The sequence below is a fragment of the Vulpes lagopus genome, chromosome 23 (genome assembly GCF_018345385.1).
Source record: "Vulpes lagopus strain Blue_001 chromosome 23, ASM1834538v1, whole genome shotgun sequence".
Classification (NCBI taxonomy): domain Eukaryota; kingdom Metazoa; phylum Chordata; class Mammalia; order Carnivora; family Canidae; genus Vulpes; species Vulpes lagopus.
In genome coordinates this window covers 49,746,455-49,764,934 of record NC_054846.1, presented here as the reverse complement: position 1 = coordinate 49,764,934, position 18,480 = coordinate 49,746,455, and the positions used below count along the sequence as shown (strand labels likewise).

Genomic DNA, 18,480 nt, shown 5'->3' with positions numbered 1-18,480 from the left:
ACTTGCCCTTGACTGATTGTTCTGCCTTTTGAGTTATCACATGTGAGTGCTTCTGGCTCCCAGATATGGTGAAGTAAAGAGACTGCTGGGAAGCCAGCCACAAATTAGAGTTGATCTTCTAGCATCTTCTATCTAGAGAAACGGCTCAGGACGTCCCGATTAACAACATGGTCTGCCCCAAAGTTGATCTGGCTTCTGAATCATGTTTGGATTTCAGAAATGTAAGAAAGGAAAGCATATAAGGATCCTGATGTGTTTTCTCCAGTTCAACCCTGTCCATTTTATTCTTCATTTTATTCTGGCCCTTTTAAATTCAAGACTGTACATATTTCAGAGCCCATACACGTTTGGACTGTCAGCTCCCAGGAACTATCTCAACTTAAGAGCACCTTTAAGGAGGGCAGAACCACTTTAGGAGGTAGAGGGTGAGACGTGGCAACTCTTCCACAGGAATGAATCAATATAGCAGAGCCATTCAGGGTAGGTTTTACTAGAGCTTAAAACAGGTTGTCAACCCCAACACAATGGGCTTTGTTACTCCTGTGTAGAGAGGAAACAGTGCAGTTTTTGGCCTCCCCAGACTGTATTGTAGGGCACGCAGGATGGCAATTCCAGGCGTAACCTTCAGGAGACACAAGTCTGCTTTTGGCTCTTCAGTGTTCCCCAGCAAGTTAATTAGCTGTTTCTGAAATTTGTGGTAATATTCAGCATTTTCATCGTGAAGCCTGTTACAGTTCTAAGCTTGGGGGAGGGACCGCGTAGTTGAGGAAGGGGGTCTGTCAGGGAAACAGAATAGAGCTCTTTTGGCTGGGGATTCTAACACCTGTGATTTATCTCAAAACATACGCACACTGTAATTTCAAGGCATGTTTTCTGGCTTGAGGGGCCTGCTATGGCTCCCTATTTCAGGTGTAGGGAGTTCTCCCTGGGTTCAAAAGCCTTTAGGTGGGAAGCCCAGAGGAGCTGCGAAATGCCTCCTTAAGGACAGCCGAACAGTTCCAGGGGAGAAGCCGGGCCGGGTTCTGGTAGCGGCCTGGGGAGGCCACAGGGGACCTCGGGCATCTCCTCTCACCGAGTGGCAACGGTCCTACAAGTGGGTTTGGGGACCTTTTCTTTATTTGACAACTTATCGCGGGGGGTGGGGGCTGTCCCAGCCCAGTGAAGGGTCTGCGGGGTGGGCCGTCCGCCCAGGGACTCCTAGGGGCCAGAGCAGCGCAGGTCCCGCCAAGTGACAGCACGCGTCCCTCGCAGTCAGTCCCCTCCCCCGCGGCCGGTCTCCGGGCAGAGGTGTCTCGCGCCGGCTCGGCCTCCCCCCTCTCCCTCCCAACTCGCCCGGCCCGACCGAGCCTCAGCGGGAGCCCCGCCTGTCTCCGGGCAGCCTGAGCCCCTGAGCGCTCGCCCAGCCTGTCAGTAACCGCCGTTTGCGCTTTCTTTCTTTCTTTCTTTCTTTTTTTTTTTCCTCCTCTTCTTTTCTTTCCCCCTTCTGCCTTTGTCCCGCTTAGTAACTGGGCTCCGACCAATCGCCGCCTCGCCGGCCAGCGCCGGCTGCCTCCTGATTGGCCCGCTCGGGGCGCGCAGCCGTCTCCCGCTCCTCTGCTGGAGGAAGGCAGACAAAAGACGCAGGCTCGGGGCTCCGGCAACCCGGATCAGCCAATCACCGGCCACCTGATCCTCCCCCCACCCCTTCCCTCGCTCCTCTCCCTCCCGGCCTGGCTCGCGTGCTCCCAGCACTGACTCCTGGCGTGCGGCCAGCGCCCGGACCGTGCCATTCTGATCCAGGTTGAGGGGGGCGGAGAGAAGGAACGATGAACGAGTCGAAGCTCGGGGAGCGTAGGGGAGAGTAGAAAAGCGAGATGGAAGACGGTTTGCGGAGCGCTTTCACAGGCACCTGAGCGACTCTCCAGTACATCGGGTCGGAGTAGAGGGGAAGGAGCAGGATCGATGCCGCTCGCCCCCACCCCCCCCGCGCGGTGTGGTTGGGTGGCGCCTCAGCGGGGGAGCGTGAGGCGGGGGAGGGTGTCCCCTTCCGCGCCGTTAAAATGAAACTCTAGTGGCTGGAGTCAGGGCAGAGCGTGAGGGGAACTGGCGCTGGCGGGCCGACTTGCAGCCGGGCGGGAGCGCGCCGCCGGCCACAGCTAACTGGACTTTCCGACCGGCCCCCATCCCGAGGCTGCAGCAGCTTCGGTTCCGAGCCTGACTGGAACGGAGCCCGAGTCCCGGCCCCTGAGGGGATCGCTCTCTGCAGACCAGTGGGACCCCGAAACTTGAACGCAATACCCGCCCCCCCCTTTTATGCCTTCCTTTGTCACTTCCTCACCTTTCTCCCAGCGCGTTCTCCCCCCCCCCCCCTTCATTCTCCCTCCCTCGAAGGACACAAAAGTGGCTGCCGAGGAAAGATTCGGAGGCAGCGGGAGCTTTTCTCTTCGGAGAGCGACTGTGTGGAAGGGATTTTTTGGGAAGCTGCTTTTTAACACCTCAGCCCTCTGCACCCCAGGCTTCCCTGTACCTCCCTGAGGAGAAAAAGCCCGTAGATTGAAAGTTCCGGGGGGGCGGCATTTTGCTGGGTGCTGTAAGAGGAGTGGGGGGAGGACCCCGTCCTCGTCCCGGTAGTTGGCTGGACTTGTACCGGCCGTTGGAAACCCCGAAGTACATACCCGAGCGGGACTTTACAGATCTCTATTTTTAGATTTTTAAAAAATATCAGATAAAAAAAATATATGCTTTCTATATATTTCCTGACGACCTGCCCCTGACAGCGCGATGTACAATACGGTGTGGAGTATGGACCGCGATGACGCAGACTGGAGGGAGGTGATGATGCCCTATTCGACAGAACTGATATTTTATATTGAAATGGATCCTCCAGGTACTTGGGAGAGGAAAAAAGAATCTTGTGATGGGTCTGATTTGTCTGTAACGAGACCTTGGTGATGTTTTCAGGGCAGAAGTGTTCCTGGGAGCGCTAGGTTTGGGATGAGGGGCAGATTTGCAGTTAGAGCTGCAGTAAAACTGCTTCTGGTTTATCCGTTTAAAGTTTGCAGTTAGGACCCTGATCCTATTGTCCTGCGAGGGTGGGGGTGGGGGCTGGAGTGGGGGTGGAAGGAAAGACCCGTTTCTTTTACTTCTTTGCCTTTGCGTGTCGTTCAGGTTTTTGTTGTGCCCCCTCCCCTCTCCCCTTCTCCCCCCCCCCCCCCCGCCCCCAATTAAAGATTCTTCTACCTGCAAAGGATGCTTTATATCTGAGCCTTGAAGTCAGTCTTTCCCTTTGGGGGAATTCTTGAAAGCTTGTCATTTCGTACGTTTGTCTTAGTCGGTTCCTTGTGTTTTACCTTCGTTAACTTCTGAAACTGGGTTGCCTATGTGATTATTCATTTTAAGACACCCCCCCCTTTTTTTTTCCTCTTACAGAAACCAAAAGCCGGTTTAGTGATTTTCAGGGATTGGGCGTTTTTATTCAGTCACGGTCTTAGTCTGAGGTTTTTCTTCTCAGGATATAGTCGCTCGGAGAGATCTACGTGCAGTATTTTATTGCTCTTTAATTTATGGTGATTTAACTTAATTTATGGGATAGGGTTTAATGTAACTTCAATTCTTGGAGCAAAAAAAGGAGGAACCTTCCTTTTGTGTGAATGTATGTGATGCGTACATATATGTAATAGGTTTGAATGCACATAATGTAAAGTATACATATACTGTATTTTTACTTCAGAGCTTTGTCTGAGACCCTTACAGACATTTTGTGTATCTGGTAGGAAAGGAGAAGGGAGGGAAAATGGAAAAGTTGGGTAATTGTTTTTCTTTAAATTCTAAACCCATTTTATGATTATTAACTGTCAGATTTTCAAATCCTTTTTTTGCGGTTATAGACAGTGCTTTACGTAATGATTTTGAGTAAGTAGAGGGCCTTTGTGACTCCTTATTTTTGTTGAAGATGAATTGGTTAGGTCTTTTAAAAATGTGGTATAGTTAAGCTTCCAGAATAAATTGTGTGTCATTGGGGAACCTTAATTATTGTAAGACTATATATTTTTGGAAACCTTTTAAAGGATTGGAGTCCATGCAAGTGTAATGAAGTATAACTGTCTTGTAGGATGCATAGAAATTATTTCTTGTGTCCTTGTAAGCAGTAAATTATCCTTTGTTTTTTTTCTCCAATTAGTCATAGAGTATTAAATGATGCTATATTAAAAACTAATAATAAATCAACCCTTTTTGCTCTTAATGATCACTTAGAATTTTTCTCTTTTCCCTTCATTTTGGAGCCTTCTTTATTTGCTTTTGTAATTGTGACTGCAATCCAGATGCAGCTTTTCAGTGTTTTGCAAAGTTTGTAAGATTTGCCACCCATCTATTGTGTGTATCTCCCCCTTTGTTTCCCCCTAACGGTAAAGCATCATTTCTATTAGATGCATTTGTCATTCATGTAAATGAAAATTTAGTACATCATTGGCTCTTTCTGTAAAAATTAAAGCTAATAATTCTAGATTTCTGTTTTAAGAATTATATATTCAAACTGCCTCAGAATCACTGTATCATAGTATCTTGCCTTGCAGACATACAAAGGGAATTTGTTGGGCGGAGAGGTGAGTAGGGAGGAGGGGAGAAAATGAAGAAGGCACTAATGTTTGAAAAATATGGGCCTCATAGCAAAATGTTGGCGAGTTGAGTTGAGTTGTCCAAAAGTGATTTTTAAAAAAAGTTGACTATTATAATTATGTAGTGATGTAGGTCTTATAAGGTTGTATAGAAAATTCTGATCCAAACTTTGTGCATTTACGTAGAAATAAACTTTTGAGTTTAAATTGTTCATCCTTGGATGAAATTTTGCATACTGAGATTCTATTCAAAATATTGGAAATAGGCATATGGTATTCTTTATTACCCATTTTGCAGCCTTAATGTAGATTATGGGTTAGTTATGCCTAACAGCTTTTTGTAAAGGAAGCACACTTGAGTATGCTGGAATATTGCCTGTGATGTGAATGGTTTTTAATGGGAATAATGTGAATGCCAGTCTTGTTTTGTGTGATAAATTAAGGTTTTGAAACATTTAAAACTAAGTAAATTATTAGTGAAGTGGCTGCAGCACATCTTGTATCTGTCTTCTTCCTACCTCCTATCCCAGCTCAAGCTCTTATTATTTCCTGATTGGACTCATTTGATAGTGTTCTAATTGTTCTTACTGTTTTCCCTGTTTCTACTTTGTTCAATCCATAGTATTATTTAAGTACCATCTGATGATTTGCCTTCCAGTGGTAAAATTCCCAATGACTTTGAAAACCTTCTAATGGCTTTTCTTTGCCTGTGAAAGAGTCCCAGGTTGCTTACCTTGTCATAGAAGTCCCTCTTTTTTTTTTTTTTTTTTTTGCTTCCAACCTAATTTTCCGGTCTAGTCTCTTCTTGGAGTCCATCACAAATTCTGTGGAAGCTATTTTATACTTGATGTTTCTTGAATGTATGCTTTTTCATCTTCCTGGGATGCTTTGCACTATCATTTGTTACTTGTTGAAATCTTACATATATTTAAGGTATGCATTAGGTGTCTTCACTGCCAGGATGTATGTTTCCTGATCCCTTCTGTTAGAAGATAACCTTCCTTTCCTTTCCTTTTCTCTTCTAGCACTTCTCAGAACTTCTTTTCATTCCGTCTATGGAGTAGCTTCTGCGCTTATGTATATTCCCCTGATGGAGTTGTCTTCCCATCAAGTTAGGAGTTTCTTAGCTTGCTCAAGGTCTTGCAAGCAGTAGACAATTTAATAAATGTGTTGAATTAATAAATAGCTCAAGAGCACCATTTCTTTCTAGCCTCTAAGTGCTTTCCTACTTAAGATCCTTGGTCACCTCATTCCTTGGATATCTCAATAGCCTAGAGTTAAATAACTTGAGTTAGATGGTTGTTGACTAAGGTTCCTTAACTGTAATATTAGTATTACAGTTTTTAAAATATGATTTTCATCTTAATTTTAGACTGAACCATAAGTGCAAAATTGTTTTTCATTATTGCTTCCAGCGTCCTCAGAAACTTTTCCAGAGGTGTTTCCCTCCAGCTCATTTAAAAAAAAACTTCCATTACCATGCATCCTAAAGATTTCTCATAACTACCTGGATTGCTACATCTACTGTAATTCACTGACAATGTAAGGATTGGATCTAAATGGAAGTTCGATGTCTTAATCATTATGTATTTCCCAGAAGCATTAGAAACAGTGAACTGTTTAGATGAAACAAAACTTTTTTTTTGGAAATGTTAAGAGTGTGGTACAGAGAATTGCTTCTGAGCATCTTGGTTCGTCCTGTTGTGATTTGGGAAACAAGCTTATTCCATAACAATAGTTGCTGGGTAGGCTTCTCCAAGAGCCCTGTCTCTTGCACAGGAGTTACTGGAGGATTACAAATATACAGCTGATGGTAAACTCAGAGCTTATAGATAGTGATCTGTCAGCTAGCACTTTTGTTTTGATGTTGTTTTTATTTTGGGAAAATGTTACAGATGCTTTTTTTTAAAAAAGATTTTATTTATTCATTCACAGAGACAGAGAGAGAGAGAGAGGCAGAGACACAGGCAGAGGGAGAAGCAGGCTCCATGTAGGGAGCCCGACGTGGGACTTGATCCCGGGTCTCCAGAATCACACCCTGCGTGGGACTTGATCCCGGGTCTCCAGGATCACACCCTGGGCTGCAAGCGGCTAAACCACTGCTCCCCTGAGGCTGCCCAGATGATTTCTTTAAAAGAGCTGTATCCAGGGGATCCCTGGGTGGCTCAGTGGTTTAGTGCCTGCCTTTGGTCCAGGGCGCGATCCTGGAGTCCTGGGATCGGGTCCTGCCTTGGGCTCCGGGCATGGAGCCTGCTTCTCCCTCCTCCTCTGTCTCTGTCTCTCTCTCTGTCTATCATAAATAAATAAATAAATCTTTAAAAAATTAGTTTTTAATGTCAAAATATAATTATAGGAAGGTCTAAAAAAGTGGTTCTTGAGGTTTTTTTTTTTTTTTGTTTTTTTTTTTTTTGGTCTTAGTACCTGTTTTATAATCTTAAAATTTTTTGAGGATGTCAAAGAGCTATTAAGTGATATTTACTGTATTAGGATAAAACTAAGAAATTTAAAAAATATTTAAGGGACACCTGGGTGGCTCAGCGATTGACCATCTGCCTTTGGCTTAGGGCATGATCCCTGATCCGGGGATCAAGTCCCGCATCAGGCTTCCTGCATGGAGATTGCTTCTCCCTCTGCCTATGTCTCTGCCTCTCTCTCTGTGTCTCTCATGAATAAATAAAATTTTAAAAATATTCATTTAAAAATAATAAAGCATTACATGTTAATATCTTTTTTTTTTTTTTAAGATTTATTTATTTGAGAGAGTGCGTTGGGAGGGGCAGAGGAAGAGGGAGAGAATCCTCAAGCAGACTCTGCTGAGTGTGTAGCTTGATGCAGGGTTCCATCCCATGATTCCAAGATCATGACCTGAGCCATAGTCAGCAGTTGGCTGCTCAACCAGCTGAGCCACCCAGGCACCCCTAACATAACTTCTTTTAATGAAAAAATACCAATTATATTAAAAGTTAGAAGAGTGGCATTGTTTTACATTTTAAAAATCTTTAATGTCTGGCTTAATAGAAAACCTCTAAAATCCCATGTCTGCTCCTGTATTCAGTCTGTTGAGATACCTCCTGTATTCAGTCTGTTGAGATAGCCTCTGAAAAACTCCACTGTACAGATGTGAGAGAATGAAAGTGCAAAAGGGAAATAATGTCTTTTTTTTTTTTTAATTTTATTTATTTATTTATTTATTTATTTATTTATTTATTTATTTATTTATGATAGTCACAGAGAGAGAGAGAGAGGCAGAGACACAGGCGGAGGGAGAAGCAGGCTCCATGCACCGGGAGCCTGATGTGGGATTCGATCCCGGGTCTCCAGGATCGCGCCCTGGGCCAAAGGCAGGCGCCAAACTGCTGCGCCACCCAGGGATCCCGAAATAATGTCTTAGTAATACAGGGCAGCCCCGGTGGCGCAGTGGTTTGGCGCCTCCTGCGGCCTGGGGTGTGATCCTGGAGACCCGGGATCGAGTCCCACGTTGGGCTTCCTGCATGGAGCCTGCTTCTCCCTCTGCTTGTGTCTCTGCCTTTCTCTCTCTCTGAATAAATAAATAAATCTTAAAAAAAATTATGTCTTAGTAATACAGTAAAAATATTTCTGGCCCCTTGGATCCTCTGTGTGTCTAGGGGACACACAGAAATCTCTGGGCTATACTTTGAGAACTACTAGTCTAGAAGTTACATAGTTTGACTACATAGTTTGATAGTCAATCTAGGAAAATATTTTCTGACTTTTTTGAATACAGATGAAAAGATTGTTTCAGGAAACTTACTTGTTTACTCTGGCATACTTGGTATTTTCATCCTGGTGAAATTTAGATTAAGTAACATTCTGGTGGAGAACTGGCACACTGGCCCTGTGGTTGGGGAAAATATTTGCTGAGAAACACTGAAGAAATAGGTCACCTGCCACCATGTGGTTCTTACTGTTAGCAGGTTGGGCATCCTACTGTGGTTGAATTTTTCTCTGGAACTGAACAATTGATGGGTTAATATATAAATGCTTCTCCTGTGTGTGGTAAGATATTTCTTTTATGAGCTTAGTGTCATTTTAAAAATGATATTGTAGTGTGGGACAAATGTTAATATAATCAAATGATGTAAAAGCCATGCCAGATTTATTTGCGTTTTCTTATCGAAAAAGATTTGTCATTGATTTCATTTAACATAGTTTATAGTATACTCAGCTGTATTTCATTAGAAAGTATGGTAATTCTCCATTTGATAATGCTTTTAAAATTCATTCTTATTGTTTTCATGCTGAATACTTTTATATTTTTCTTAGAATATAGAAAAGGTTGGACATGTTTATGGTCACCATATTTAAGAAGGTAGATAGAAAAATAATTACAAGTATGTCTCTGTGATATGATATAATTTTATTGATATTAAAGGGGGATGCAGTGTGAGTGAAGTAGAAAGAACACAGACTTTGGAAACATGATATGGGTTCCAAACCTAGTTTGGGTTCCTAGCCTAGTTTTGTTTCTTATCGTTACTAAGGTTATATGGCTCTTTGAGCATTGAGAAGCAGGATGCTAGTGCTCCTTTGTAAAATTTAGTACTCTACCTTTCAGAGTTGCTCTGGGGATTAGATGTACTATATCTAGCACAGTGTTTAGCACATGGTATGTACCCAATTCATTGTAGCTTATATTTTTTCCTTTTTTTTTTTTTTTTTAGTAATCTCTATATACAACATGGGGCTCAAACTCATGTCTCCAAGATTAAGGGTCACATTCTCCTCCGAATGAGCCAGCCCACCACTCCAGTTGTAACTTATGTCTTAAAGTATGTCGATAATATGTAATTGTTTCGGGTCTACCTCTTTGAATACTCTTGCAGTCAAAACCTTTTGAGTTATCTTGCTCCTTTCCTCCCTCCCCCTTCATCCCTGACATTTAAACTGGGGCCATTTTGTTTTTGGAAGAATTCTCAAGGGTCTTTTCTAATTATAGTATCTCATGAGTTTATGGAAATGTCACTCCCAAGTTACCCTTCCTTTTTAGTTTCTATTACCTTGTCTAGTTTCTCATCATCACACATTTGAAATGATTTATAATGAAGGTAGTAGTTACTAAAATTTGTTGAATATATTGACCAAGCACTGTATTAAATGTTTTTACATGTGCTACTACTGTTCGCCACACAACAAACTTATAAAATAGGCACTATTATTACCTCACTTTACAGACAGGAAACTGAGACTTAAATGTATTTAATAACTTATTCAGTGCCTCGCAGCTAGCAAGGAGCCGAGCAGGTCTGTCTTGCTAACGTCTTGTTTCCTAACCTTCTAACGGGTTGCTCTGTTTCTAATTTCTTCTTCTCCTCCCCTATAAATTTATCTAGAATTCTTCAGCCAGGTTAATCTTGCTCAGATGTTATTTTGAAATAATTTTTGAAATGATAATGAAATAATTAGCAGCTATCCATTTCTTTTAAGCAGAGGCCACGTTCTTAAATTAAACTAGGCACACATGATCTTTATTACCAATTTACATTTCCAACTTAATTATCAATCATCTATTCTCATTTTTTTTAAAGTTAACTCTACCCTCAACATCAGCTCAAACTCAGATCCTGAGATCAAGAGTCCGCACCTGCTCTACTGACTGAGCCAGCCAGGTCTTCCATCCCTTCTGCCCTCCACCCCATTCTCATTTTTACTTTTAGCCTAGTTCCTTGCTAATGTTAGATTATGTGCATTCTATCCCCATCTTCAAATCTGGATCCTTTGTAGGTCCCTTTTCTTTTCTTCCTTCAAAAATTCTAGCACTGAATCTGTAATTATCTGGGACTATGGTCTATTGTTTTGATACAAAATCATATTAATGAAATTTAATTATTTTGTGAATATAATTTATCTTCCCAAAACAAGATCAATTTCTTGAGGTCAAACTACCATATTTCTTTTCTTTCTTTTTTTTTCTTAAAATACTCTGTTCTCAAATATTTTGTTGAAGTCTTAGGCCTGTGGACCCAACCAGCTTCATTTTGTGACTTCAGTTTTAAAATGTTGATTATATTTATTAATCAACATGTGACCTTTAAACTTACAATTTATTCTAATAAAGGAAATACTGAAAAAGTACAGTCCTTAATGTTAGCAAACTTTTATGGTTTTGAATAAAAGTCATTTTTGAAATTTTGAAGAATTACGAGTAGTAAAATTTTGAAAGTTGGTTAGGCTAGTTATACACAGCACTGAGCCTAATGTAGATTTGAGTTACCCAATGTGGTGTTATACCAATTAAATTTAGATTGTATAGGACTTGATTGAGGATAACAGGATCAGGTCAACCATGTAGCCTTTTAAGATTAGTTTCCAGATTGGTGATATATATTTGTTCTTTGCGAATATTTTTAAGTTCATATAAAGTAAGAAGTTTATCTTTTTTATAAAAGAGGCAGTAGGCTAGGTCCAGCCTGCTGCATCCTACCATTTTGCGTGTGTCTTGTCAATATAAAAACTGCCCTGTGCCCTGGGAATATAAGCAACACAAAGCTAAAGTCAATACCGTGATGTCATACCATTATCCAGCCTTAGACTTCTGTTTGTGGGCTAGATTGTTTACCCATGTTTATGGGTATAGTGCAACAAATCCAGAGCTTATGGCTGTGTCATCTTAAATACTTTTATAGTTTTTATTTTTTATTTTTTTTTAAATTTTTTTTTAAATTTTATTTATGATAGTCACAGAGAGATAGAGAGAGAGGCAGAGACACAGGCAGAGGGAGAAGCAGGCTCCATGCACCGGGAGCCCGACGTGGGATTCGATCCTGGGTCTCCAGGATCGCGCCCTCGGCCAAAGGCAGGCGCCAAACCGCTGCGCCACCCAGGGATCCCTATAGTTTTTATTTTTAAAGATTTTATTTACTTATTTATGAGGGACAGAGAGAGGCAGAGACACAGGCAGAGGGAGAAGCAGGCTCCCTGCAAGGAGCCAGATGTGGGACTAGATCCCAAATCCTGGGATCACGCCATGAGCCAAAGGCAGATGCTCAACCACTGAGCCACCCAGGCATCCATAGTTTTTATTTTTAAACTTAAAAAATAAATTCAATCATGAATCAAAATTTAAAATTTGTGTATAAATTGTTTTGGAGAATGCCTTATTGAATTGTTTGTGCTTGAAAAATACAAGAGTTTGTTCTTTCATGTATACTATTAACTTTCTAACTCTACAGGAGTATTCAGTGTGGTATAATTTGTGTTGAATTTCTTTTTTTAAAGATTTTATGGGCAGCCCCGGTGGTCCAGTGGTTTAGCGCCGCCTTTGGCCAGGAGGGGTGTGATCCTGGAGTCCGGGGATCGAGTCCCTCATCGGGCTCCCCATAGGCAGCCTGCTTCTCCCTCTGCCTGTGTCTTTGCCTCTCTCTTTCTCTCTGTGTCTGTCGTGAATAAATAAATAAAATATTAACAAAATATTTTATTTATTCATGAGAGAGACAGAGAAGCAGAGACCTAGGCAGGCAGAAGTGGGCTCCTCGCAGGGGGCCTGATATGGTACTAGATCCCCAGACCCGGAATCATGCCCTGAGCTGAAGGCTGACATTCAACCGCTGAGTCACCTGGGTGTCCCTGTGTCGAATTTCTAATACTTTTTTTTTTCTAAGATTTTAAAAGTAATCTCTATACTCGAACTCCTAACTGCAAGGTCAAGACTTGCACACTCCACAACTGAGCCAGCCAGGCGCCCCAATGGTAAACTTTTGAGATTAGTTCTGGGATATGTTAGCATGGGATATAGTTAGTATGTTTTCAACTCTAAGAAGCAAGAATCTAATTCAAAATAGATTAAGTGGGATGCCTGGGTGGCTCAGCAGGTGAGCATCTGCCTTTGACTCAGGGTGTGATTCCGGAGTCCTGGGATTGAGTCCCGCATTGGGCTCTCTGCATGGAACCTGCTTCTCCTCGCTCTTCCTAGGTCTCTGCCTCTCTCTCTGTTGTTTCTCATGAATAAATAAATAAATTCTTTAAAAAAATTCTTAAAATTTCTTAATCCATTTCTTATCTTCTTAGAGCAGTTCCAGGTGTTGGTTGATTACATCAGTTCAGCAATGTCAGTAAAATCTCATATTCTTTCCATTGTTCAATTCTGCACTCCTTGGAATTGGTTTCATCCACAGGCTAGTAGCAAACTGGTACAGTGGTTCCAGGTATCATATCCATAGAGAACTTTTTTATTTGTAAATAGAATTGATTAAAAAAGTTTTTTAATCTAGTATAGTCAAGATATAATGTCATATTGGGTTCAGGTGTACAGTAGAGTGATTCAACAATTCTATATACCTACACAAGAACTTCTGAAAGAAAAAAGATGTCTCTTCCTATGCCTCTTTTCAGAGAACCTTTCTCTAAAAACTTCTAGCAGACTTCTTTTACATCTTTTTGGCCAGAATTGAGTCATATGCTCATTCCTGACTGAGTCACTGGTGATCACCCTTGATCTAACCATGCCCATGCCTGAATTGGGAGTGGTAATAATTTCCACTGAGGCATTTTATTGGGGAGGGATTCTGTTAGGAAGGAAGGAGGGCGTGAATGCTAGCTAGGTGGATAATCAACAGTGGCCATTTTGGAAAGTAATTTGGAGAACCATACCTCTTTCCAGAGTTCTTTGTGTTTGTAAATAAGAATTGGCTTTTTTTTTTTTTTTTTTCCTTTTTCAATACTGTAGTCATGGGAAACATGTTTCCTTATTCTAAATTGGAATTCAGCATCACATAATATTGAGAGTTAATATAAGACAGGCCTTTTTGGGGCACCTGGGTGGCTCAGTTGGTTAAGTAGCCACACTTGATTTTGGCTTGGATCATGATCTTAGGGTCCTGGGATGGAGGCCCATTGGGGGAGGGTCTGCTTGAGGATTCTCTCTTCTCTCCCTCCCCCTGCTCATGTTTTCTCTCTCCCTCTCTCTCCCTCCCTCCCTCCCTCTCTCTCTCTCTGTCTCTGTCTCAAATAATACATATTAAAGGCCTTTTTTTGGTCAGTTGCTTACTAGAATATGAGGAAGCTAACTTCTCTGACAGTTTCCTTATTTGAGGCATATAGGTATTGGGAATGGAGTATATTAGTGCATCAGTTAAATGGGTATGAGAGGGCATTTTGCCAAATCATAAATTCCACATTCCAAAGTTTAGTAAATTAAGTAATAAGCTTAGGACCTGTAGCATGATTCATGATTTGAATGACGAGCCTTAAAAATTAGGACAGTACTTTAACCTGTAGGTCATGTCTTTCAATTAAAATTACTGTGCAGCTAAGTATGTTGGAAATCCAGAGACATTATAGTGGGGGTAGTTCAGAGAGAGGTCTCTGGAATCAGACTGCCCAAGTTTAGATTGTGCCACTGCCACTTTCTAGTATGTGTCCTTGAGCAATTTACTTATTTATTCTGTGTTTTGGCTTCCTCATCCCCAAATTAGGACTGATAATGATTTTCAATGGGATTTTTGGGAGGATTTAGTAAATTAGTAACTGTCAAGTGCTTAACATGGTGCCTAGAACATACTAAGCACCCGTAAATGTTTTTGTTCATGTATTAATTCATGTTTTTCAGTAAATATTTGATGTCCAGGCACTGTTCTAGGTATAGCAGTGAACAAGACAGTAAAATTTGTTATATTCATAGATTGTTTTAAGGGAGGGGAGAAAGCAGAATAAATTTATGGGGTGCCTGGGTGGCTCAGTCAGTTAAGTGCCTGACTTTGACTCAGGTCATGATCTTGGAGTCCTGGGATCAAGCCCTGCATTGGGCTCCCTGCTCACTCTCAAATAAATAAATAAAATCTTAAAAAAAAAATAATTATTTTAAAAAAAGACAGGGGCACCTGGTGACTCAGCAGTTGAGCATCTGCCTTTTGGGTCAGGGGGATCCTGGAGTCCTGGGATTGAGTCCCTCATCGGGTGAGCTCCCCATAGGGAGCCTGCTTCTTCTGCCTGTGTCCCTGCCTCTCTCTCATGAATAAGTAAATAAAAATCTTAAAAAACTCCACAAAATTATAAGTAAAATAAATGATAGGGAAAAAAGAGAATGAAAATAGTATTGGGAGGGACCATTTTAATTTTTACTTTTTTAAAGTTTAAGTTGCAGTTAATATACAGTGTGATATTATTTTCAGATGTACAATATAGTGGTTTAACACTTCTATCCAACATCCAGTGCTCCTTGCAAGTGCTCTCCTTAATTCACCTCACCTATTTAACCTATTCCCCTGCCTACCTCCCTGCTATAATGATCAGTTTGTTCTCTATAGTTGAGTCTGTTTCTTAGTTTCTTCTTTTTTCCACTTTTTCTCATTAGTTTTGTTTCTTCCACATGAATGAAATCATATGATATTTGTCTTTCTCTGACTGATTTTGTGTAGCATAATATGCTCTAGCTTCATCCATGTTGTTGCAAACAGCAATATTTCATTCTTTTTTATGGTTGAGTAATAGTTGATTGTGTTTCTTCATTCATCAATCAGTGGACACTTGGGCTGATTCCATAATTTGACTATTGGATATAATGATGCTATAAACATTGGGGTGCATGTATTTCTCTGATTTAGTATTTTTGTATTCTTTGGGTAAATGCCCAACAGTGCTGGATCAGGAGGTAGTTCTATTTTTAACTTTTTGAGGAACCTTCATACTGTTTTCCATAGGGCTGTACCAGTTTGCATTACCATTTCCTATCAAAAGTGCACAAAGGTTCGCTTTCTTCATATTGTTGCCAGCACCTGTTGTTTCTTCTTTTTGTTGATTTTAGCCATTTTGACGGGTATGAGGTGATATCTCCTTGAGTTTCAATTTGTATTTCCCTGATGATCGGTGAAAGACATTCCACGCTCCTGAATTGGAAGAATAACTATTGTTAAAATGTCTATACTACCCAAAACAATCTACACATTTAATGCGATCCCTGTCAAAATATCAACAGCGTTTTTCACAGACTGGAACAAACGACACTAAAATCTGTATGGAACCCACAAAAAACCCCAAACAGCCGATGCAACCTTGAAGTAGAAAAGCAAGCTGGAGGCATCACAATTCCAGACTTCAAGTTATATTACAAAGCTATAGTGATCAAAACAGTATGGTACTGGCACAAAAAGAGACACATAGATTAATGGAACAGAATAGAAACTTTGGGAGTGGGCCCACAACTATATGGTCCATTAATCTTCAACAAAGCAGGAAGGACTATCCAATGGGAAGAGGACAGTCTCTTCAACGAATGGTTGGGAAAACTGCACAGCCCCATGCAAAAGGAGGAAAATGGCCCACTTACACCATTCACAAAAATAAATTCAAAAGGGATTACAGACCTAAATGTGAACTGAAACCATACAAATCCTAGAGGAGAACACAGGCAGTAACGTCTTTTACATCGGCTGTAGCAACTTCTTTCTACACGTGTCCCCTGAGGCAAGGGAAACAAAAGCAAAACTAAATTATTGGGATTACATCAAAATAAAAAGCTTCTGCACAATGAAGGAAACAGTCAACAAAACTAAAAGGCAACCAACAGAATGGGAGAAGAGATTTGCAAATGACTTATCTGATGCAGTGTTCATATCCAAAATATAGAAAGAACTTCTAAAACTCAACACCCAAAAAATGAACAATTAAAAAGTAGGCAGAAGGCATTAGCAGACGTTTCTCCAAGGAAGATATCCAGATGGCCAACATGAAAAGATGTTCAACATCACTGATCATCAGGGACATGCAAATCAAAACAGATGAGACAGATAACCCTCACACCAGTCAGAATGGCTAAAATCAGCAACACAACGAGTAGTATTTTAAATAGGGAGGGCCTGACTTAAAGGAAGTGCAGAGCGAGGCACCTAGATCTTTGGGAAAGTCAGGGGATTGTGCCTGGAAGAGGGAATACTAGATGGCTTACCCTGAGGCACAAGCATCTCTGTCATGTGTTCAATGATCATCTAAGAGGCCAGTGTAGCTGGAGTGGAATAAGTGGAAAGTAGTAAGAAAATGAAGGTGAGTAGGGGCCCCTGACTGCCTCAGTCAGAAGAGCATGTAACTTTTGATTTCAGGGTCATGGGTTCCAGCCCATGTTGGATGTAGAGATTACTTACATAAATTAAAGATCTGATAAGTATTTTTAAAAATGAAAAGTAGTGTTGTGGGTGGCAGGGAAGACCATGTAGGACATTGTTAAGAATGGCTTTTAAAACTTGACTGAGATGAGAAGCCATCTAAGTATATTATACAGTGATTTATTATCCCTGGCTTAAGAGGATCATTCTGGCTGCTGGTGGAGAATAGGAAAAGGTGGAAGTGGAGAAAGTGGTTAGGAGGCCATTGTAGTATACAAGCTGAGGGCTGATGGTACCTTAGACACAAGGGTGGAAGCTCCAGAGGTAGTGAAAAGTGGTTGGATTGTGAATATTACTAGTTATATATCAGTAACTTGATTTTTCTGATTTCTTAGTTTTATATTTCTCTATATGCTTTTTTGAAAAAGATTTTGTGTTTGAGAGGGAGCAAGAGAGAAATCATGACCTGGTGGGGAGGGCAGAGGGAGAAGGAGAAGCAGCCTTCCTGCTGAGCAGGGAGCCTGATGCAGGGCTGGATCCCAGGACTGTGGGATCATGACCTAACCCAAAGGCAAAAATACTTAACTGAACCACCCAGGCACTCCTCTCTAAATACTTTAATAATTAAAAGATTTAACTTTTAAAATAACATCAAAATCATTTATATATTTTTTGATGTATTTTTCTCTATTATTTTAGAGAGCGAGTGTGAGGGGCAGGGACAGAAGGGGAGAGGGAGGGAGGGCATGAGAGAGAGAGAGAAATCTCAAGCAGACTCCCCACTAAGCGCAGAGCCTGACACAGGGCTTGATCACACAACCCTGAGATCATGACCTGAGTCAAAATCAAGTGTTGGATGCTTAACTGCCTGAGCTGCCCAGGTGCTCCAGTTTTCTCTTTTTTAAAGTGTTATGATTTCTGATCTTTGACATCTGGGTTTATCTATTACTCTTATGAACCTTATTATATACATCTGGACTGTACTATAATTTACTTTCAAAAGTAACCTTAAAAAGGCAGTTATCGGGCAGCCCCGGTGGCTCAGTGGTTTAGTACCGCCTACGGCTTGGGGCATGATCCTGGAGACCCCGGGATCGAGTCCCACGCCGGGCTCTCTGCATGGAGCCCGCTTCTCCCTCTGCCTCTCTCTCTCTCTCCTCTCTGTGTATTCTCATGAATAAATAAAAAAGTTTTTTTTTAAAAAGAAAAGGCAGTTATCTTAAGGTTATTAGTTTCTATGGTGGGCTATGAAGGGGAGAAAAAAGTTATTTTATTTTTTAATTTTTAAAAAAGATTTTATTCATGAGAGACATACACAGAGAGAGAGGCAGAGACATCGGCAGAGGGAGAAGCAGGCTCCATGCAAGGAGCCCAATGTGGGACTCACCCTGGAAGATTGGGTGGATTGGATTTCCAATGCTAGCCCTGTCTATTTGTAGTTTGTGACCCTGGACAGTTTCCTAAACTGTACAACAGGGAGAAGAATGGGATAATTATATGGATCAGTACATGTAAGACCCTTAGAGCAGGTATCGTTGTTTTATTATTATTTTCATTGTTATTAACCTGGGATGCTTTGTGATATATTTCCTCTCTTCCATTCAGAGGAAGCACCAGCCTAACATTTCAGTTAGGTTGAAAGTAATTTAAATCTTTATTCCAGTTTCTCAAAAATGTCAAAGGGGATAACATTCATACCAAACTGGAATACTACCTAAAATCTAATTTCTCTAGTTGTGATCATTGTCTTTGCATGATTAATCCCAGACTTCCTTTTCTTTAAAACTTGCCAAACTCATAACGGTCTCATTCTGTTTTCCTCCCTTTCTCAA

At 41.2% G+C, this 18,480-nt stretch overlaps 1 protein-coding gene across 1 annotated transcript in view; it reads left to right on the top strand.

The window, feature by feature from the left end:
* Positions 1–1,779: 1,779 nt before the first annotated feature.
* The window catches only part of LOC121481416 (phosphatidylinositol 3-kinase regulatory subunit gamma), a 124,673-nt gene continuing 107,972 nt past the window's right edge, over positions 1,780–18,480 (top strand). The window contains exon 1 of the mRNA XM_041738726.1: positions 1,780–2,866. Within this exon, the coding sequence (XP_041594660.1) occupies positions 2,761–2,866 (106 nt within the window). The 5' untranslated portion in view covers positions 1,780–2,760. The remainder of the gene's footprint in view (positions 2,867–18,480) is intronic.